General features: G+C 42.7%; 1 protein-coding gene across 1 annotated transcript in view; it reads right to left on the bottom strand.

Moving 5' to 3' along the window:
* The window catches only part of LOC146809137 (IgGFc-binding protein-like), a gene marked incomplete at its 5' end in the record, with an annotated part of 458,615 nt that overhangs the window by 24,923 nt on the left and 410,499 nt on the right, over positions 1–23,193 (bottom strand). Inside the window, one exon of the mRNA XM_085615951.1 lies at positions 16,226–16,436. Coding sequence (XP_085472077.1) covers positions 16,226–16,436 — 211 coding nt within the window. The remainder of the gene's footprint in view (positions 1–16,225; positions 16,437–23,193) is intronic.

Below are 23,193 nucleotides of genomic sequence, written 5' to 3'. Positions count from 1 at the left end.
TCTGTCACCTTGTGTTCCAGTGTTACCCTAAGATACATCCAGGGAGACCCAGCTGTGTTCCTTTTTTTACCTCGTGGTTCATTGATATGTGCATGCTTTTTACAAGGAGAGTGTTGGAAATTTCGATTCTTTTTGTAACAATCCCCCAGATTAGTTGTCTACTTTTGATGAACCTGTTTTTATTGGCCAAAGGACTCTACGCACTTTACTCCTACTAACTGATGGTAAAAAGCTTGTGCTCTCTCTTTTAGACATGGTAAAAATTGGTTTTATGCCTAATTGGCACATTTAATTTACTTTTTACGTTTCTTCCCAAGTTCATGGTACTATAAGTTCCCAGGGCCTGTGACCTAAATGCTACTAGGAGCTGCAGGGCTTATTGCGGCACCCACTAAAGCAGCTTTGTAAAACATTTCTTCAGGTCTGCTAATGCATCCTGGGTGTGCAGTTTTAAACTGCCATTTGGACCTGGCAAAACCACCTTTTCCTAGGCTTTAACCCCTCTTTCTAATACTTGTGAGTCACCACTAAGGTAGGCCCAAAATGCCCATAGCGCAGGGTGCATGGCACTTAAAAAGTAGGACATGTGCAATTTATGTTTTACTTGACTTAGTAGTGAAAAACCTATAAAGTTGTTTTCCACGGTGGCAAGACTGGCTCTCCTATAGTTACAAGCTAGCCTGGCTGATGAGGGGTATTACCCCCAAACCGGTCCCAGGATGCTTCCACAGGGCCAAGACTGATTTACATATGGGTGGGTCTGAACTGGGGTGGCGAAGTGAGCTAAAGAACGATGATGGATTCAACTCAGATCTGTGACTAGGGATGAATGTCTGAAAAGTTTCAGTGTTCTCCTTGTGTTTGCTCTCTATAGTTTCCTACTGGTTTATACCATTACCTTTAACAAGTGCAAAAATCAGTTTAGGATTAGCTCGAAAAATGGATCCCTAACTCATTATAATAGTAATTGAAATTCAAATGTAATGGTCAAATCAGAGTTTATATTGCTATTTTGAGAATGATACTCTAGTGTCCAGCAGTCACCTGACCCCTGGTGACTCCCTTGTGTTGAAATGTGTACATCTCCCAACAAGTGGACAAAGGGTCCTGGGATTGGGTACTGGGATTCCTCCCTTGACTGGATGGGCTGGGGGGTTATGCCAAACGCCTTCCTGAACTTCAAAGGATGCCTAGCTTGTCACTGGCAGGTTAAGCCCGCATTTAGGCATGATTACCCTTTGCCAGTCTAGCCCTGCTTCAGATCCCGCTTACAGTTTCCACTGCTAACAACTCTTCGACAACCATTTTTTCTCCACAAACATTTCTGAGTCAGAAGGTAAACTTTCCACCTGTATAAATCTGATCCCAGTATCCAACCAGCGCTATCAGTCTTAACTTTTCACTGTGATCCATTCTAGCATGGCCAGTTAACCATGGTTGGCGCTTTGTGCTTTTTGCCTCTAGTTTTATTTAAAAAATGTAAAAATCATATCTCTGGTTCTATTTATTGGATTTGTTTTATTTTGTCATTTTTCTCAATTATTTGGGGATTTTTCTTGTGTTGCGTTTTAACTTTAGTACTGTTTTAGAGCTGCCTAAAACCTTCATGCATTGTTCTCTAAGTTAATTCTGACTGCTGTTGTGCCAAACTTCTTGAGGATTAAGCACAGGTTTATTTAGTGACTTTAGTGGTTCACCATTAAAAGGACTAGATTATTATTTGAGGTGGGATCTAATCCCCCCTCACCTAATACTCTTCTTGCACCAAAATAATTCATATCTGCTTTCACACATCACACTCTCGAGTGACTCTTAACTCCATTACCCTACACTGTGGTGGTGTATAAGGATAGGCAGTATCTTTTCTCTAAGTGATTTAATGGATCAAGGCAAAAGACGAATAAAATCATAATTAAATGTTGAATTCCATTTAGTGATGTTGAGTAGTTCATTTATTAGTTCCAAATGTCATTGGCCACTGATCAATCATCTTTATGATGTATTTATTTATGTATGGTTATTGATATCGTAGGGACCAGAATATCGATGTCAAGAATATTGGTGACCAGAATATCGACCTTAAGGTAAGTAATATCGTTTTTTTTATATCGAAATAAGTAATATCGAAGCAAGTAATATCGTTAGCAAAAATATCGTTGTTAATAATATTGATATTTATATTAGTGTTATGTATTTTAGTATGTATTTTATATAAATGTTTAAAACATTTTGAAATGTACTTTTATTATTTTTAAATATATATATTAAATGTTTAGAATTTTGGGTTTTAGTATCAGAGCGGGTTGTGGGTTTATAGGGGAATAGGGTGGGAAGTAATGTATTTATAATTAATTAATTAATATGATTGTATGTATTGTTTATTGATTATTAATGTATTGTTAAATAATCATTAATTTTTAATTAATTTTTATTAATTGACTAATTTAACATTATATTAATTATAATTAATGTATTATTACTTTGTATGTATTATTATTGTTAATTAATGTATTCGTAATTAATTATTAATTGGTAATTCATTTTTATTAATATATCAATTGATAACTAAATCAATTATGTTAATTGTTATGTGTAGCAGATTGTGGGTTTATAGGGGAATAGGGTGGAGAGTAATTTAATTACAATTAAATAATTAATATTTTTGTATTTATTGTTATTGTTAATTCATTTATTGTTAATTTATTATTAATTCGGAATAAATTTGTATTAATTGATTTTTTGTGTAGCGGGTTGTGTGTTTATGGGGGAATAGGGTGGGAAGTAATTTAATGTTATTTAAGTAAATATAAATTACATTTTATTGGTGTTTATTATTAATTTGTTTAATAAATTAATTATTAATATTTTACTTATTTTACAACAATAATTTAATTGTTAAGTATGTTAATTTAACCCCTACGCTATCCTACATTTCCCACACTGTTACACTAACTGGAGTTGAAATAGTAATTTTAATCCCTACGCCATCCAACACTTTCCCTATTGTTGCACTCACTGGAGTGGGAATAGTAATTTTTACTCCTACGCTATCCAGCACTTTCCCCACTGTTGCACTCACTGGAGTGGGAAGTAATTTTTACCTCTATGCTATCCAACACTTTCCCTACCGTTGCACTCCCTGGAGTGGGAATAGTAATTTTTACCCCTACGCTATCCAACACTTTCCCTACTATTGCACTCACTGAAGTGGGAATAGTAATTTTAATCCCTACGCTATGCAACGCTTTCCCTACTGTTGCACTCACTGGAGTGGGAATAATAATTTTTACCTCTACGCTATCCAACACTTTCCCTACTGTTGTACTCACTGGCGTGGGAATAGTAATTTTAACCCCTACACTATCCAACACTCTCCCTACTGCTGCACTCACTGGAGTGGGAATAGTCATTTTTACCTCTTCACTATCCAACACTTTCCCTACGGTTGCAGTCCCTGGAGTGGGAATAGTCATTTTAACCCCTACGCTATCCAACTCTTTCCCTACTGTTGTACTCACTGGAGTGGGAATAGTCATTTTTACCCCTACACTATCCAACACTTTCCGTACTGTTGCACTCCCTGGAGTGGGAATAGTAATTTTTACCCCTACGCTATCCAACACTTTCCCTACTATTGCACTTACTAGAGTGGGAATAGTAATTTTTACCCCTACGCTATCCAACACTTTCGCTACTATTGCACTTACTAGAGTGGGAATAGTAATTTTTACCCCTACGCTATCCAACACTTTCCCTACTGTTGCACTGTTTGGAGTTGGAATAGTAATTTTATTACCTCCGCTATCTAATATTTTTTGTATTATTTTAGTTAATGTAGTATATAATTGATTAAAAAAAAAAATAATAATTTGTTTAATTTGTAATACATATTTATTTAATTTTTATTTATATTATTGTTTTATGTGTATAGATGTATTTATAATGTATATGATATTTTTTAACAAACTATAAGTTATTAAAATAATTATTAAACATTATTGGCAAGTATATATATTATGGGGCCGATTCCGATCCGTTAAAAATTATTTCCGTACGACTCGAATCCGTATTTTTTTCCGTACGAATCGTACAAGTCACGACCGACCCGCGAAGTACGATTCGTATGGGAAAAAGTACATATGGATCGGCCCGCTCCGTACGAATCGTAGCGGGAAAAGTTGTACGAGACGTACCCGGACACTTTTCCGTATGATTCGTAAAAAGACAGTCCGAGCGTGCAAGTACGATCTGTACCGGTTATCCGATTTACGAATCGTACGGAAAACGACGGGGAATGACTCTACCCGCTACGAAGCGAAGTTGGTACGACTCGTAGCCCGGGAAAAGTTGTTCCTGGGGTACGAGTCGTACAGGCCCCCCCGTATGTACGCACCGTATCCCCCCTGTATGTACGCACCATACCCCCACCCCCCGTATGTACGCACCGTACTCCCACCCTCGTATGTACGCACCGTACCCCCACCCCCCGTATGTACGCACCATACTCCCACCCCCGTATGTACGCACTGTACCCCCACCCCCCGTATGTACGCACCGTACTCCCACCCCCGTATGTACGCACCATAACCCCACCCCCCCATATGTACGCACCGTACTCCCACCCCCCGTATGTGCGCACCGCACCCCCACCCCCCTTATGTACGCACCGCACTCCCACCCCCGTATGTACGCACCTTACCCCCACTCTCCTGTATGTACGCTCCGTACTCCCACCCCTGTATGTATGCACCGTACCCCCAGTACGGTGCATACATACGGGGGTGGGGGTACGGTGCGTACATACGGGGGTGGGAGTACGGTGCGTACATACAGGGGTGGGGGTACGGTACGGGGGTGGGAGTACGGTGCGTACATATGGGGGGTGGGGGTACGGTGTGTACATATGGGGGTGAGAGTACGGTGCGTACATACGGGGGTGGGGGTACGGTGCGTACATACGGGGGAGGTGGGGAGGCCTGTACGACACGTACCCCTGGGGATTCAGCTTTTACAGCTGTTTTTGCCTCCCGTAGAAAAAGAGCCGTATGGAGTGCCGTATGGACGGATCATACTTGCTGGGCCGTAAAACGCTGCTTACATCCGTACGGACGGCGCGTACAGGCTGTTCTGGAGATGATTCATACGTTTTTTTTACCCGTACGGTCTTTTGTACGATTCGTACGGAATTCGGCTTTCTGTACGAATCGTACTTCCTGGGTTGTACGGACAGTTTACCGGGTACGAGTCGTACGGAGAAAACGCTCCGTACGACGATTCGTAGGGCCTTTTTACCGGATCGGAATCGGCCCCTATATGTATATGTTTAATGTATTTTTACATTACATATATATTACTTATAATTTTTAAACATTTTAAAATATTTGTAACTATGTTTATTTTAATTATATGTATTATTTACTTCATTTTACATTTTTTTAACTTAAATTAAAAACGATATTTTTAACAATGATATTTTTGACATCGATATTTAAAAAAAATATTTTTGTTCTTACCATAGTGTAGATAGGATGTCGATAATCTTGACTTCAATACTCTTGCATCGATATTTCTGTAGGTCGATATTCTGACCTTCAATATTCTGTCAGTGATTCCTTTTATCCATTTACTATCTTTCTGTATCTATAATAAGGGTATTGCTTAATGATTGTCAAATGGAACACAAGTTATATTAGTTTAATTGCACTGGTTTCTCCCATTTTCGTTATATTTTTTCAACCCAAACTCCTTGGTCTCTATTTATTTTCCCACTTGATATACATTTGTATCTATGTTCTACCCATGTTTCCATTGGTATATCAGCCTTAAAAAAGCTCCAGGCTTGCATGCCAGAAGAGGGTAAAACATGTGTTGGCTGGTTCAATAGAACATAAGTGATTCTGAAGAATCATTTTTTGAATATGGTATTTGGAACTAATACATTAACTACTCAACATCACTAAATGGAATTATCTGATTAATTACGATTTTATTAATCTTTTACCTTGATCCATCAAATCACTTCTTGATTGCCTTGATCCATCAAATCACTTCATGATATGAACAGGTGAGAGTTCCCCATACTTCAAGGCAAAGCATCCATAGATATACCTTCAATTAACTAGGAGGTACCAATAGAAAGGCTCATACACCCCTCCAAATTCTGCATCTTTTCTCTATGTGTTGTGCAGTGACCCTATAGGACTCTTATCAGTCTTTTATCAGCAGTCTTAATGCCTCTATCAACGGATCACTATTCGCCTTTACATTAATTTATCATCGATTTCAATGTTTTAGGAACATGTGTTGCCTGCATCTGTGTCATGGCTCTGGCCATTGTCACTTACACTCAATCATAGTATTTCACCCCAAGCGTGCAAGTAAAATTAACCTTGATTTAACTCTTTCACATTGCTCCCTATGCAGAAAATCTGTGACTGTCTTACACACCATGCAGGGTAACAAAAGATAGGATATGTTAACATTTTGCTCACTTGTTGCAGTGTGGTCCAAACTCTGCGAGCTATGATTTAACCTCTCCTTGAAGTTAGGTATTGACTCTTGATGATGTCGATCATGGGGTCCCAGATGCAGAGAATATTATGAGCCTTGGTTTCTGGTTGAGAAACCGCTACATGTGGCACAGAATAGATTATATAGTGAAAACGGATAACCTATCAACCTAACTCTTGAAGAGGAACTTTGTTGAGAACCCCAATTCTTGCAGGAGGCCCAGAAGAGAGCAAAGCCTGCACTAGAAAAGCTAAAACATGCTTTTGGTATTGTGAAATCAACATCTATCTTTTTCTTGGTGTCTCAATGAAATTATAGCCTTATCCCTTGGTGCTCCTCATGGCTCTGCTTTTGGTGGTGGTTTTGTTGATTTGGATGTCCTGGCCTTTTCTCTACCACTGTTGCTTTGATGCCCTGTTCTGTGTGTTAGGTATACATCGTTGCGAGCCATATCCTGTCTAAAATGTAGCTCCTGCCTCTCCATGCTAACCATATTTCCCATGCCCATTGTCCCCAAAATCCACCGTCCTTATTACTCAGGTCTACTGCCACCTACGAACTTTGCCCCAAGATTGTGATTAGGAGGGAGATATTACATACATGTAGGATAAAATACAATACATTTTACAATTAATCTCTTACCATGTGTCTCACGCTCTTGTCTTTTGATAACACTCTCACACAAACCTCTCTGTCATTGCTCAGAACATTAGACAAACACATTTCTTTTGCAACTGATCTGGAACAGGTATGCCTGTCAACATCTATACCAACTGCATCAGACTTTGCTAAAGAACATTGGGAGTCCATTTTCCTGTTCTGCTGCTCAGTGGATTGATACCTTTCATTGAATGGAGAAGACAACCAAGGGATAAGGAATTCATGGTAAGAGACATTTTATTTGACTGTTATTGCATGACATGTTGCCTCATGTATTTTTTCAGCTATTGATAATCATGTGTATTCTGCACGCATTCTGTTCTCACTCCTGGGTCCATACTTCTATTGTCTGGCTCCTGTACTTTGACCAAGATTAGCTTCAATGTAATCCTACCACCTCTTCAGAGGAGTCACTCCTAATGTTGTAAGTCTCTTAAGTCTCCGGAAGATGCGTACACACCTTATGTGGACCATCATTATAACACTATGGCATTGATGATGCTCTTTCGACTAGTCAATTTGAACCTGAATCATTTCCCACACAATTAGAAAGTTCAGCAGTGTCAATCCCTGGTCACCAGAAAGATTAATAATGCTAATGTGGAAAAAGTTAGATGTTTATCTAACACCAATGGTTATGTTAACGCCTGTAGTGCACCCTGGTGTATCTCACCCAAGGTGGAAGGTTGTTCCACACAAGGATGGTGCACACACAAGGGTTTATGCTAGCTTGATTTACACCTTGAGACTGCAGGGCTGACGGATTTCTCCTTCATTGCTGCTTTCTTCCACATAGTTAATGGGTGAAAGTGCTGGCATCAGCCTATCACTGTCAACAATGATAACCCCACAACTCTGTGTATAATGCACAGTGTTTATCTTGGTTTGAATGACACATTACTGTACACTTGTGTGCATCTTTGGAATGCATGCAATGTTTGTGACATAGAAGTTTAAATTGGATGGTGTTTGTATAAACATGGAAAGATAAACTAGTACATCAGAAGAGTTCCCTATAATGATCTTAAAGAAAATACTGTGGTCCAGCTTTACTTACGTTTTGTGCAGGTACTCGTGTGACGCAAAGCATCCCTATGCAAATGTAATTGACGCAAAAGGATTTTACACTGAACATTGATGCAAGCGCAGCACTAAATGACTTAGGAGCAGATATACGACCATTTTTTGCGGTCGCAAATGGGAATGTGGCCCGTTTGCGACCGCAAAAAAGGTCAGCCCAATGTACAAACCATATTTTACGAGTCGCTAACCTATTAACAACTCCCGAAATATGGTTTGCGAATCGCTTTTAGGAAGGGGCGTGCCAAGGGCGTCCCTTCCTAATAGTGAGTGCAAATGGCATGGAACATGGTTTTGCGTCCGCATTTGCGGTTGCAAAATACTCTTAGTTTACCACCCTTTTCAAAAGGTGGTAAACCATTCGCAAACAGGAAGGGGTCCGCAGGGGACCCCTTCCTCTTTGTGAATGGGTGCGGGAATACTTTTTAAGAGCAAGCAGTGGTCTCAGGGACCACTGACTGCCCTTAAAAAAAAATGAAGCTGAAAAGTTTCCTTTTTCTTTTTAAATCTATTTCGGAAAACTCGATGCATTTTTTAAAAAAAAGATGCTTTATTGAAAAAGCAGTCACAAACATGGTGGTCTCCTGACCCCAGCAGGCCACTATCCCTGTGAGTGCAAGCCATTCCCAATGGGGTCGCAAATTGCACTTGCCTCATGAATAGTGATGAGGCATGCAATTTGCGACCCCATTAGGAATCGCAAACAGTGCAATTTTCGAGTCTCAAAATCACGCTTGGTACATCTGGCCCTGAAATGCTGCATGATCCAAAAATAAAGATAATACATAGAAAGCAGTTGCAAGAGGGCAAGCACTGGGATTCGAATCAAACACATACCTAATAAAGTCATGCCAGGTAATGTTTCAAATCCCAGTGGCAAAATTAAGCAGATTAAAAAAAAGATTAACAAAACAGTCTGCGTGATTTTCCCACATTTTACATGTTTTAATTGTATTTACATTTCACGATTTGACCTTGTACATTCGTTTGTATTGAGCTATTTTTAATTGCGGGTACTCTATAGAACAAAAGTCAGTCAAAGCACTGCTCGATGTTAATTGTTCATTGTAGGATATTCATTGATTTCCCTCATGTTTTGTAATCTTACAGGTGCACTTATTGATGCCTTCTGATGCCTACTAGGTGGCACCAATCTGCACGAAAGCAGCCCGTTCCTTGGGCATACGAAGAGCACTCCAGCAGCAAACTAGTGTGCTTCTTGCTGGAACACTTAACATTCTTACACTATTTCTGGTAAAACAGGCTGACTTTTATATTATGTAACCTCCTTTATGAATGGAAGTCTGAGATAGCTGCCACCTTACAGAAGGCTCCTTGAAATAAAATGCTCTGGTTGTTTTAAACAGGTAGCTGGCCAGGCATGTCGTTTCTAATTGTGATTGCCAGTTTAATGAAATACCCTGATTTCCCTTGCTACTAAGAACTCCAAAGGTGCTTCCTCCCCCTATGTTTATTGTATTGCAGTCTGTAGGTTGCTTTTCCACATTGAATCATTTCAGCTGTTGTCAGGTGGGCAAGGTTGCTGGGAGGCCCCCTCGGAGCTCATTCTTGCTGCCTTGCTGCTGTGAATGTCAGTGCTCCCCGTTTTTAATTGCAGGAAAACAATTTCAGATATATAACGATGTAAAGGTATTCATTTAAATAATTTAAATATGTGTGTTCTTCTTTTATGGGTGGCACTTCGGAGTTTTAATGGCACTCTCTTCCACACTGGCCTGTGCTCCCTACGGAAATGGTATGGGCTGTCATGGGATGTATGCCAGATAGACTAGCGTGTCACATGTGAAGTAAATATGCTGGATAGAATGTTAAAGAGAAGGGATGGCGACATGTGCATTCTTTAAACCAATCCAGGGCTGGTTTTATAGGGAACAATATGCTGGAAGACAGAATTGAGTAGCCTACCTCCAGATGTGGTCGTATGGACCATATCAATGAACATACATGTAGAACTTGCACAGCAAAACAGTGGTCTTGCTCCAAATGAGCAGGTAAAAGGAAATGCAGTGTGAACCAAACCACGGGAAACTAATAAAACAGCAAATGCAACAACTTTGGATTCAGATAGACTGTGCAAACATAGGGGGGCTCCTTCAAATCACAACATAAAAAGTAAAAACCCATACATTTTGGACTCCACTGCGGATTTCCGCTGACAATTACTTTTAGAATTAATGTATTTGTTCGGACTAATTATTTGTCTCTAAGATTCTAAGAGAAGCCATTAGGATCATCCATTTGAGATCCCTCTTTCTCTTCCCAGAGAAAGAGATGGTTGCTCCCGTTTGTGGTATATTCACTGGTATATTATAAGACGCTTTACAAGAACTCAAATCCACATGTTGATTGGTATTTTTTTGTCCTAATAACCCACTGTCTTGAAACATACACAACCTTTTATAACTTAGCCCTTACACTCTGCCATGTATAGTGCTTTCACAGATCCTGAGTGTCACTGCATTTTAACAACTCCTGATCATTCCCACCAGACACCCATACACTCCCATGTGTCCAACAGCACCAGTTCATTTCACATAATTGCCCCTCACTTTAGCAATATTGGCTACACCTCTGCATTACATTTTTCAAAATGATGACTCTGTGAGACATCTGCTGCTACATGGCATGCTAGGATATTGATGCTGCTGGCTCTTATAAGGAAAAGTGGACTATGTTCAATCAGCAGCACGGTGCTTCTTGTTTGGCTGCATTTGTTTTCATTTCTCTTCAAGTGTGTTGAGTATGAGCATTAGGTGTATTTTATGTTACCAAATGTGCACACAGAAGTTTCACTTGTGAAAATTAAAATGTTCCAGGATACCAACATGCTGGTGGAAAATATTCTAACATGTATAACATAATTTCAGATGGAATACAAGTAAGTGACATTTTCCTTCGGCTCCATCATACAACACTAAGGGGGCGATTCCGATGCGGTTTGGAAGGCCTCCTAACGACATATGCTCAGTCTGAATCGGATTGGAAATGTGTCTTTCAGACCGAATTGAAATTTTCCGATCGACCGATTATGATGCGAGTTAGGCGTTAGGAATAACCTAATCCAAACCCGACGGCATTCAGAATTACGAGCCGTCCAGAGCAGACTTGTACATCTCTACAGGCCATGTTTCCGAACGACCGATTACGATGCTGGATTTGGACAGCCTTTCTGAATCGTGCCGTCAGACTCAAATCGGTAGTTGGAATCAGAATTTGGGGGCCAGTAGCTGGCACAATTCTCAGAAGAAATGACGCAGATGAGAGACAACTGAAAGTTAAAAAAGAAACACAGATCAATTCAAAATGTGTCATCAAATGAACCAGTGGAGGAGGCCTACGACTCTTGTAGATGAACAGGCATTGCCTCATCCATGTTGTGTCCATTAGGGTAGAGGGTGCCCATGCCTATGATGTTCATTTGATGACACATTTAGAACTGAACTGTTTTTCTTGAAACAATTTTGGAATTAACTGTTTCTCTTTTATCTTTCAGTTGTCTCTCATCTGCGTCATTTCTTCTAACAATTGTACTCATATTTTTTTATGCTATCCAGATGACTTTCTGATTCTTTACTCTTCTTTTATATCTCTTTCAGGAGAAAAGAAAGGGACCCGAGTCCTGTACCTGAACAACGAGGTCCCTACCCTTTTCTTCGCGACATCCTTGTCTTGCATCGCATCTCCCAGATAAGATAACTTCACATGTTCTTAATTGTTTAGTTATGTTTTGATATTGTGCACTATGATGAGGTTGCATATAGGGTGTATATAGAATCTTGTGTCCTACACAGTTTTATCTTTGCATCTATGTTCTGCTAACCTTCTATTCAATAATCATGAGATTTAGGAGAGATCCTGACACATCCACTAGGACGCGCTACCGTTACTGCCATCTGCACACTATTTTGGGAGTCGTTCTCCACTGTGCCACTTGTGTGTGAGATGTCTGCCTCTAGGGCATCACCTGACTACCACTGGAGTCAAGAGTCTACACAGCATTTCCCATTTTGCTGCTAATTCCTTCTACTTTACCACTAAGGTTGTCATGCTCTGTACATGACCTCTGGGCACTTGGCTGATACTGACTGTTATACTTTCACGAACCTAGGCTAGGGGGCCTCATCACATAACCACACATTACAGGAAGCATCATTCTGTCTGTTATCACAATGGCATGACTAATTTGACATACGCCCCTATCATGCCGAGTGGCTGTCTCGCATGTACACCTTTACACGGAGCAAGCTATGACACATGTCTCGACCATGCATTCAGGGCACCCAAAGGTAATCAACTCCATGGTGGACTCGCATCACAATTGAGCGTTCGTTATTATTGTTATTCACCGTTATGAGTGGTATGCTCCCCTAAGGTGGCTTTTACACTGGATTCCTTATTTCTCTTCTATGTTCCAGTACAGAGTTTGTGAGACAGATCGGTTAGCCACACCTGGGCATTTTGCACATGCTAACACTTTGTTTTCTGTACCACATGTTTATACTTCACTCTTCCATCATGGCTGCTATGCTCATTCTCGATATGCTATTACATGTGCTTAGTCCTTTGTCCATTTCTACTTAGGAAATGTATGTAAAGACACAAGTTTTGGCTCTGGTGTGTGATCAAGACCATCTCTGGTCGAAACGTGTCACGGACGATTTATGATGCCTAATAAATCCCCTTTTTGCTGATTTGAATGTTTCCTGAGTTAGTGGCCTGAGAGCGCAGATTTACTGGAATTACACACGAGATTTGACAGCCAGAACTTCTCTGCTGGCGAACGCACCACCCCCCAAAGGCTCTGATTTCTGGAAGGAGTTCTTTTTACTTGGGATACAGGTACAGCGCCACATCCTCCATCGCGAACTGAACGATGGGCATTCCAGTTGCAACACTACCAAATGGAGTTAGTCTACAGACCAGGTTAGAAGAAACCCGCTGACTTCCTTTCCTGGCATCCGCCGATTCCGGTGGAAAGTGACACAGACAATACCAACACCACAAAAGACTATGTAAATATGGTGTCTCAAGGAGCATGCCCACATGTGCTCACCATCAAGGAAATCAGCGAGGCGACCAGACTTGACCCAGTCATGACAAGAGTCAAGGACGCCCTCCAACAAGGCTCATGGAACAACTTCATACGAGACGCCAACAACTGGTGTGCCTTTGGAAGATGTGGAAGGTGCATGACGACCTGAGTGCAATGGCAGAAGGTCTGATATTGCAAGGGTCTCGCATTGTTATCCCTGAAAGTCTCTAAGCCCGCATGACGACCCTTGACCATGACGACCATCAAGGAACTGTGCGGATGAAATCTCGGATGAGAAAAAAAGATCTGGTTCATGGGGTTGGAGGCCACTGTGGATGACTTCGTACAACAATGTCCATCCTGCCAAATGACAAGGACTAAAGAACCTCCAGCACCTATCATCACCGAAGAACAATGCATAGTGCCCTGGACCCAAATAAGCCTCAAATTTGGGAGCAACAGCTATTTCAAATATTTTGATAGATGAAGTAATAGAGTCTACAGCATTCACAAATGTTGCCCCTGTGCTGGAGAAGACTTTTGCTCCATTGGGACTCTACCTAGATATAAATACTGACAATGGACCACTGTTTCAAGGGGCTGACTTCAAGGACCTACTAGTATCTCTCGGTAAAAAACATCGCTGCATCTCCCCGCAGTGGCCCCGGGCCAATGGCAAAGCTGGACGCTCAATGCGCACGCTCAAAAAAAGCGCTACTTATCGCAGTGGCAGAGTGGACCAATGCAGAGGTAAGCCTGCACCAATTCCTGTGAGAAAACCGAAGAACGCCACACTGCACCATGCAACGGTCCCCTTGGCCTTTAATGCTCAACCGATATCAATGGGACACTATCCCCGTGTCCAGCTAGTTGACACCAATGCCCCATGAACCAGCAGATACCCAAGCCTGACGCGCCCTGACCAATGGCCATGCCAGCCTGAAACGAAGTGCCAAGTCCCGACAGCTCCTACCAGGGGATCTGGTGTTGATACTAGATCAACGGGCCGGATGGAAATTCTGACGCCCTTCGAACCAGGTACTTGGACAATCTCATGTGTGAGCGGCACTATGGTCAATGCCAAGCAGGGACGAGAAGTTGTCACCAGGAATGTGTTGTGGTTCTGGAGAGAAGACTGCCCCAGCCAAGAAATCACCCCATCAGGAGACGAAGAAGCCAACTGGGGCGGCCTGAGCCCACAGCCTGACTCAGAAAGGAGTCCCCCTGCCAGTCCTGAGGTTGAGTCACTGGTGGAGAGGGAAGGCATGTACACAAAGCTCCAACAAACCTCAAACATAAGTCTAATAGTGGGGTCAGGAGCAGTAGTTCTCACTCTCAGCGCGACAACCTGAGGCCAAATCTACTGCTGAGCCAGAGAATGAAATACTTTGCTTGCCAAGCACTCAGATGCTGGTCAACACCAAGTTGGGGAGTGATGTAATGACCGCAGTGCTGGGATGACCCAGAAACTGCACCCTGTAGCGCCCTCTGGCTCGGCGTGGCCATAGGTTATAAAATAAAGGGGCGAAGACCGCTTGGGTCTTCCGCCCATCACTGCATTACTGTGTGCATGTGTATTTTTGCCTATGGCATGCCCCAGATCGGCCTTGTGGTCTCCAGCTAATAGCCCAACATCCTCACACATAGAAGAATTAGCTTTTGTCTAATAAATACTGATGTGCACTGGGTTTACCACCTGAAAAAGTTAGCAGAGTACGCCTGGGAGAGTGGACGCGTCCACCATCATGGAGGTAGCTTGGTATCAAGGAGCACAGTAAGCTCAGTAAGGGAGGCAGGTAGCATTGTTGGGGGGCTGGGCAGGCTCCTCACTCCTGGGAAGGTAGAACAGTAAGTGACTTACACAAAAGAGGTCTGCCAGATTGCAAGGAAGGAGGCGCATGTACAACCATTCAAATCGTCTGGCACTTTCAAAATGTCATCGCGTTTCTGATATTGGGAAAATGCAGAGAAGTAAAAGAACCTTTAAAATTATGATAAAAGGATTTCAAGTGTAGAATAGTGTAAGCAAGAAGCATGAGGCATAATAAAAGTTAGGCATCCTTGCTACTGGGCAACTAGGCAGTTGGCAGCACCGGCACCAAGCTTTCAAGACAACCCTTATGTCCTGTACCTATTTTATTTTTTTTAACAGATGAAGCACTGGGTAGGAGTAAATTAGGTATAGCCTTCGCCATTCACAGGTTCAAACATGCATCTGGAATCCCTGATTCCTTACATCGAAGCTTATAGAATTCTCGCTGATCTCTAACTTTGCACTTTCTTCAAATCTGTCTCAAAATGACTTAGATTGTCACTTTTCAAGAGGTACTTAAAAGAAAGTCATACATTTATTAAAGACACATAGTTGCAGATTAATCCCACCTTAATTGGAATTTTGGGGTTAATGCAAGTGTGTTCTCTAATTTTATACCCATTAATTCTTCAATGAATGTGAAGCTTCATTTTTAAGAGGGTGACCCCCCCCCCCCATTGAAGGATTTGTAGGCTAAACTTGTTGATACAGTCGAGGGGAGGCGACTCTCATGGTATTTGAGCTTTTACGAGGGTAAATGTGATGAAAAATATGGTGACACGCTGTAAATGAGGGTGAGTTGACAAGAAGATTATTTATATAGTCTTGATTACTTTCTGTGGGTGGTGCTGAATTCTGAGTGAACCCAGAGGCATGTGGTGCATATCGGTGCATAGTTCTAAGTACAGTGCACATTACTCTAAATTTCCTGGCTCTTTATAACGTTATTGCCTTTCCTCAGTTGTCTCCAAGAACATCTCAATATGGGAAAGTTGATTTGAGGCAGGAAGCAGAACCCCACCTGAGCTGTGAGATGGACCCATTCCGTCACGACATCAAATATTCAGCTAAAAGCTGAAACTTACAAAGATACACTGAATTTTCCTTACCTACTTGCTCCAAAGATATAACTGCGTTATTAGATCCACTGCAGGGCCCACAAGTGGACAAAGAAGGACTCACTCCAATGGTCACATATCCACCAAGACTGACTGTAATTCTCAGCAAGGGTGCTTGTTCAAGAATAAGACCATCTGACACAGCTATTACGGATAGCCCAGTGGCCAGAGAATATGGCAGAATAACAGGAATATTATTCACCTGGAAAGAAATGACAAATACCAGTATAAAAACATAATATCTGGAATCATTTCAAAAACACCTAAAAAGGGCACAATACATTTTTAGCATTGTGTCCCAGAGTGCTACTATCAGAGATGGTCTTCTCATATGGTGTCTAATGAATTCTTTCTTTACATTCCAGTAAACATATTTGTCAGTTGTAGAAATGCCTCCATTGCAATACATGGACAATACAACTTTGAAAGAAAGCACATTAATATTCTTACATATTTTAGTACTTCTATTGTACAAAGTGCAGTGCAAATCAACATAGAAAATACTTCGCATTTCCCTTTGAAATATTGAACTCATCATCATAATCATGGTTCACAAAGCACCCTGCAGAACTTTACCAATGTCAGGGCTACTCGGATAATGCATAACAATTTATGGCAGTATTTTTTTCTTCCATTTCACAAGAGCAACACTTAACAATGAAATCTGCAAATTATGTGGCATGTCATGTAGCAAATACAGTAAATCCACACTTATGTGGTAAACACCGCAGCCATGTAAATTACAAAATTCGAAGACTTACACCATTGCCCATAGTTGTTTTTAACAATTTCCTCAAGAAAGGTAAACAGAACCTAATCATTTTATTTCCAATAAGAACCCATTGTTAATTGCACATTATTTAAAACAGTATTTCTGTTCTAACTTCTGCAAAATAAATATGTAATGAAAAGTAATAATGGGTAACATGTGGAATACAGTCCTATATAGTTCTCTCTTTACTTTATATATGTTTGTATATATATCACCTACTGGCGGTCGCCAGTAGTTAGTTATAGATTGTACTTAGTTTCCATAGGAAAAGCGTTTTTTGCTTTCCCAGTAACTTTGGCGCCGTTGACGAATATTTGCGAAATTTTCAAAACTAGTGACCCGCTCCGGTCAGCTCTTCTCTTGAAAGTTTCGGGGTGATTAGTCAAGCAGGGGCCGAGAAAAAAGGGGGGTCCCAAAAGACGTTTTCCCTATGTTATTTTCCATAGGAAACTTTAGACAAAGCTACAGCCCAAACTGCTGAACGGAATTACACTAAATTTGGCAAAAAGGTAGGTCTTGGTTTAGAAAGAGCCCTTTGTGTTAAATGGTGTAAATATGTTCAGTAGTTCCTGAGAAATTTGAAAAAGAAAAAGTTTCGATATCTAGGGCAGTGGTGGGTTCGCGAGCCCTCCTGAGCACGAGCTTTACTGTGATTGGCTGCCAACACTCCAAACCAAGAAGTGTTAGCAGCCATCTTGTGACTCGGTAGAACTGAGTCACAAGAAAACAGTGAAAACATTGCCCAAGTAATAATAGTGGGGGCCCACAGATGAAAACCTGCAGCCCCGGGGACCACCACCTCCCCAGGGCTATGCTGAATGTTTGTGGGGGGGGCACACAGCCCCCCTGCGGCCCGGGGTCTGCCACCTCCCCAGGGCTATGCTGAATATTTGTGGGGGGGCACGCACCCCCCACAGCCCCGTGGACCGCCACCTCCCCGGGGCTCTGTTTAAAAAAATAAATAAAGCAGTATGGGGGCAAAAGACACCACCACCACCTCCCCGGGGCACACTTTTGTAAATTTTGGGGGTTCTTTACGGACCCCCAGCCCTGGGGGCCACCACCTCCCTGGGGCTTTCTAAATGAAGGGAGGAGCCCTCGATGGCCCTGGGACCGCCACCCCCCAGGTCGAGCACCTGCAGTATCCTGGGGTGCCCACCCCCGAGACACTGCTGTTTGCTATTGCAGGACGGGAGCCGTACGGCTCTCGCCCTGTCATAGCAAACACTGGTTTGGATTTTGGAAGCGAGAGCAGGTTTCCTGCTCTAACTTCCAAAATCCAAAGCAGATTGCTTTTCCACAACTCCCCATGTGGAAAAGCAATGCCGGCTCCCGCAGAAGGCGGGGAGCCGGCAGGGACCGTGAGGGCATTGGGGCTCCTCCCCACGGTCCCCAATGGAGTGGCTAGGCCCCGGGGGATGCGGTCCCCGGGGCTGGAAGTGGCCCGGGAGGGGGACCACGCCGCCCCCCTCACCTAAAAAAAGAAATAATAAAAAAAGGAAAGGCCGGCTCCGGGGGATGGGGTCCCCAGGCCATAAATGGCCTGAGGAGGGAGGGCCCCCTCCAAATATTAAAAAAATAAAGAAATACTGGCCATGCCCCGGGCGATGGGGTCCCCGGGGCCAAAAAGGGCCTCGGGAGGGTGGCCATGCGGCCCCCTTCCGGTATTTATTTTAATAAAAATTTAACAATATAGAGGTCAGGCCCTGGGGGATGGGCTTCCCCAAGAAATAGGAAAAGAAGGGGGGCCACACAGCCACGCCTTTAAAAATGAAAATAAAAAAATGCCCCCTCAGTGCATCACTCTGCAAACGTGCCCCATGGCACGTTGTAAGTTGGTGAATTAATTTCCCTTGAATACTGGGGTCTCTGGGGGCAACTAGCCCACCAGGTACCTCCAGTAAGCGCTACAGAGCTGCGTTGCAGAGAGGTGGTCCGAGGCCACGCCCCTTTTTACACCTCTCTGCAACGCAGCTCTGTGGCACTTACTGGAGGTACCTGGTGTCATTTGAGATGTCATCAGTGATGTCATCAGTGATGTCACTGACCATGTCATGAATGATGTAATATGTTTCGTCATTAGCAGTGCATTGCGGGGGGGTGAGTTATAGTTAGATCTACTAACTATAACGGCTACATTTCTCTAGTTTTGCATGAGTGAAATGTCCAACTAACTATAACATCCCTGAAACCTGTGGTTTTTTTCAGTGAATTTTTAAGGTTTTTTAAAATGCTAATTTCTAACTATAACATCCCTGAAAACTAAGGTTTTTTTCAGTGAATTTCAAAGGTTTTTTAAATGCTAATTTCTAACTGTAACGTCCCTGAAACCTATGGTTTTTCAGTTAATTTCAAAGGTTTTTAAATGCTAATTTCTAACTATGCCTTCAGAGGTAGGACATGTGCAGAAAGAGGAAGAAAGGCACAGAAAGAAGCAAGAGAAATGCACAAAGTGTCAACAGAAGTCCAGAAAGGCGACGAAAAGTGCAGAAAGAAGCAAGAGATACGCAGAAAGAACCAAAAAGAGGCCTTGTTGCAAAGTCATCCTCTGCCCCTAACTTTTTTCTAACTGGTACTGGTGGTAACTGACTCTGACTAACCAGGCCCGGAGCCAGTGCTATGTTGAAAGACACTTAGAATACAGTGAAAACACCTACATACACTAGGGTACACTTTGGGTTGAGGTATCCCTGTGATTGGCATGACCTCCCCTGTAAGGCCCTAGTACATAATAGGGCAGCGGAATTAAAACTAACTCTAAGTCAGAGGTGCAGAAAGAGGAAAGAGAAGTACAGAAAGAAGCCACAGAGGTGCCAAAAGAGGCAAGAGAGGTGCAGAAAGAAGCAAGTGAAGTGCAGAAAGAGGCAAGTGAGGTACATAAAGGGGCAAGAGATCTGCAGAAAGAGGCAATAGAAATACAAAAAGAGGCAAGTGGGGTGCAGAAAGAAAACAAAGGGGTGCAAAAAGAGGCAAGAGGGATGCAGAAAGCAGCAAGTGAGGTGCAGAAAGAGGCAACAGAGGTACAGAAAATGCAAGAGAAGTACAGAAAGAGGCAAGTGAGGTGCAGAAAGAGGGAAGAGAGGTGCATAAAATGGCAAGAAAACAGCAGAAATTGGCAAGAGGGATGCAAAAAAGGGAAGAAGGGTGCAGAAAAAAGCAAGAGGTGCAGAAAGAAGCAAGAGAAGTCCACAAAGAAGCAAGAGAGGTGAGGAAAGAGGGAGAATGAGTAGAGAAAGGGACAACAGGGGTGCAGAAAGGAGCAAGAAAGGTGCAGAAATAGGCAATATAAGTGCAGAAAGAGGCAAGTGAGGTGCTGAAGGAGGCAAGAGAACTGCAGAAAGAGGCAGGAGAGTTGCAGAAACATGCAAAAGGTGTGCAGAAATTTGCGAACGTGGTGCATAAAGAAGCAAGAGCAGTGCAGAAAGAACCAACAGAGGTGCAAAAAGAGGCTAGAGAGCTACAGAAATAAGTAGGAGAGGTACACAAAGAGACAAGACAAGTACAGAAAGAGGCAGGAGGGGTGCAGAAAAAAGAAAAAGAAGTGCGGAAAGAAGCGACAGAGGTGCTGAAAGAGGCATGAAGGGTGCAGAAAGAGCAAGAGAAGTACAGAAAGAAGCAACAGAGTTACAGAAATAGGCAATAGAGGTGCAAAAACAGGTAGGAAAGGTGCAGAAAGGGAACACATGTGCAAAAAGAGGCTAGTGAGGTGCATAAGGAGGCAATAGAATGGCAGAAAGAGGCAAGAGAGTTGCAGAAACAGGCAAAAAGGGTGAAGAAAGAGGGAACATGTGTGCAGACAGAGGCAAGAGAGGTACAGAAAGAGGGAACAGGGATGCATGAAGACACAAGAGAGCTGCAGAAACAGGCAGGAAAGGTGCAGAAAGAGGGAACAGGGGTGCAGAAACAGGCAGGATAGGTGCAGAAAGAGGGAACATGGGTGCAGAAAGATGCAAGAGAGGTGCATAAATAGGCAATGGAAGTGCAGATAGGGGCAAGTGGGGTGCAGAAGGAGGCAAGAGAACTGCAGAAAGAGGCAAGAGCGTTACAGAAACATGCAAAAGGGGTACAGTAAGAGGGAACAGTTGTGCAGACAGAGGCATGAGAGGTACAGAAAGAGGGAAGAGGGATGCAGAAATTTGTGAAAGAGGTGCATAAAAAAGCAAGAGCAGTGCAGAAAGAACCAACAGAGGTGCAAAAAGAAGCAACAGAGGTGCTGAAATAAGTAGGAGAGGTGCACAAAGAGGCAAGACAAGTACAGAAAGAGGCAGGAGGGGTGAAGAAAGAAGGAAGAGAAGTGCAGAAACAAGCAACAGAGGTGCTGAAAGAGGTGTGAAGGGTGCAGAAAGAGCAAGAGAAGTACATAAAGAAGCAACAGAGGTACAGAAAGAGGCAACAGGTAGGAAAGGTACAGAAATGGAACAAGTGTGCAAAAAGAGGCAAGAGGGGTGCAGAAAGAGGCAAGAGGGGTGCAGAAAGAAGCAAGTGAGCTGCAGAAAGAGGCAAGATGACTGCAGAAAGAGACAAGAAGAGAGTTGCAGAAACAGGCAAAAGGGGTGCAGAAAGAGGAAACAGGTGTGCACACAGAGGCAAGAGAGGTGCAGAAAGAGGCAAGAGGGATGCAGAAAGAGGGAAGAGGGGTACAGAAAGAAGCAAATTAGGTGCAGAAAGATGCAACAGAGATATAGAAAGAGGCAAGAGAGGTGCAGAAACAAGTAGGAAAGGTGCAGAAAGGGAACAAAGGTGCAAAAAGAGGCTAGTGATGTGCAGAATGAGTCAAGAGAACTGCAAAAAGAGACAGGAGAGTTGAAGAAACAGGCAAAAGGGGTGCAGTAAGAGGAAACAGGTGTGCAGACAGAGACAAGAGAGGTGCAGAAGGAGGATTATTGCAATCCCCTTGTGCTCTGCGAGGCCTCTCTTTTGCAAATTAGAACATTCTGCCCTCTAGTGGCGAAATGTTCTAATAACCGTAGCGGGCTCTACCGGCCATTAAAGGCTCGCTCCCTTCTTAAAGGCCTTCAGCTCAGGCCTTTAACACTGGAGTGGGCCTTTCATGGCCGGTAGAGCCTGGTACCGCGGCCTCTAAGGCTATAATGAGTGTCTGCACCAGTTTGGCCCCCAACCTTTTGGCAAATTCTAAAGTGGCAGCTGCTTATCTTGCACAAACATTCCTCTTTACCTTCCTTTGGGAGCCAACAAGCAGGTCTCATCATAAAGGACCCCCAAGTAGTTCAAAATGGGTACCCTGTCAGTTCTACACCCCACCAAAGCATAGCCTGTCCTACAGCCTGCTTAGGAGAATTTAAATCAGTTCCTGAACACGTATGAATGGAGAGGGAGGTGCAGCTGAAAGTCTCATGACCCCCTTTACCCCCCACTCACTACACGTGAATTTTATTCCCACTTAAGAGTGATTTGCAGCCAGCTTGCTGTATAATGCCCAAGAGATTGGAGCATAGCAGGGGTTCATTCACATATGTAGTACAACAGGGCAAAGGTCAAATTTAATGTTATTACCTTATCACAAACTAAATGGTGGGATTACAGTTTACTGCGTCTCAGATTCCATTTTACAACCAGTTTACAGAGCGAAGGACCCTGGCTTATTTTCATAAGGCCTCCTTCATGAGAGTTTAACTTGCTGCACATTATTTTGTTCATAACTTGTAGGGTTTATGCATAAACCCTACAAGCAGATCCATGGAGAGACATATGCTAGATTACCACTGGCACCACGCTCCACCCTGGGATTTACTTCTGGCGAGTCACGTCCTACTCTCTCTCCATGCTGAAACATACTAAAATATAGCCATTTTATGGGTATAATTCCTAAAGGTTTTTTTGTGCTAGTAGCTGGGTATTACTCCTTATTGGTTGACACTCACACACAGGGTACTGACATAATAACAGACATTGGCTAAGCCAAGAGGTCTTGCCAATGGGGCTTATTGGCTTTGCCAATGCCTGTTGGAGATTGTGTGTCGTATGGCCAAAAGTAAAGAAAACAAATACGACAAAACTAAGTGGCCGCTGTAACTGCATCATTTTGTAGGCCTGTGCGTGCGTGATGATGTGTGCACACATGTGACATTATACATGCGTACCCACAAAATGGCATGTGTGAAAGTGCTTTTTTTAGGGCATAGGAGCTGGAAGGAATCGCTGCCTGGTCTACCCAAAAATAAATACA

Source organism: Triturus cristatus, chromosome 7 (genome assembly GCF_964204655.1).
Source record: "Triturus cristatus chromosome 7, aTriCri1.1, whole genome shotgun sequence".
NCBI lineage: Eukaryota > Metazoa > Chordata > Amphibia > Caudata > Salamandridae > Triturus > Triturus cristatus.
This window is presented reverse-complemented; position numbering and strand designations above follow the sequence as displayed.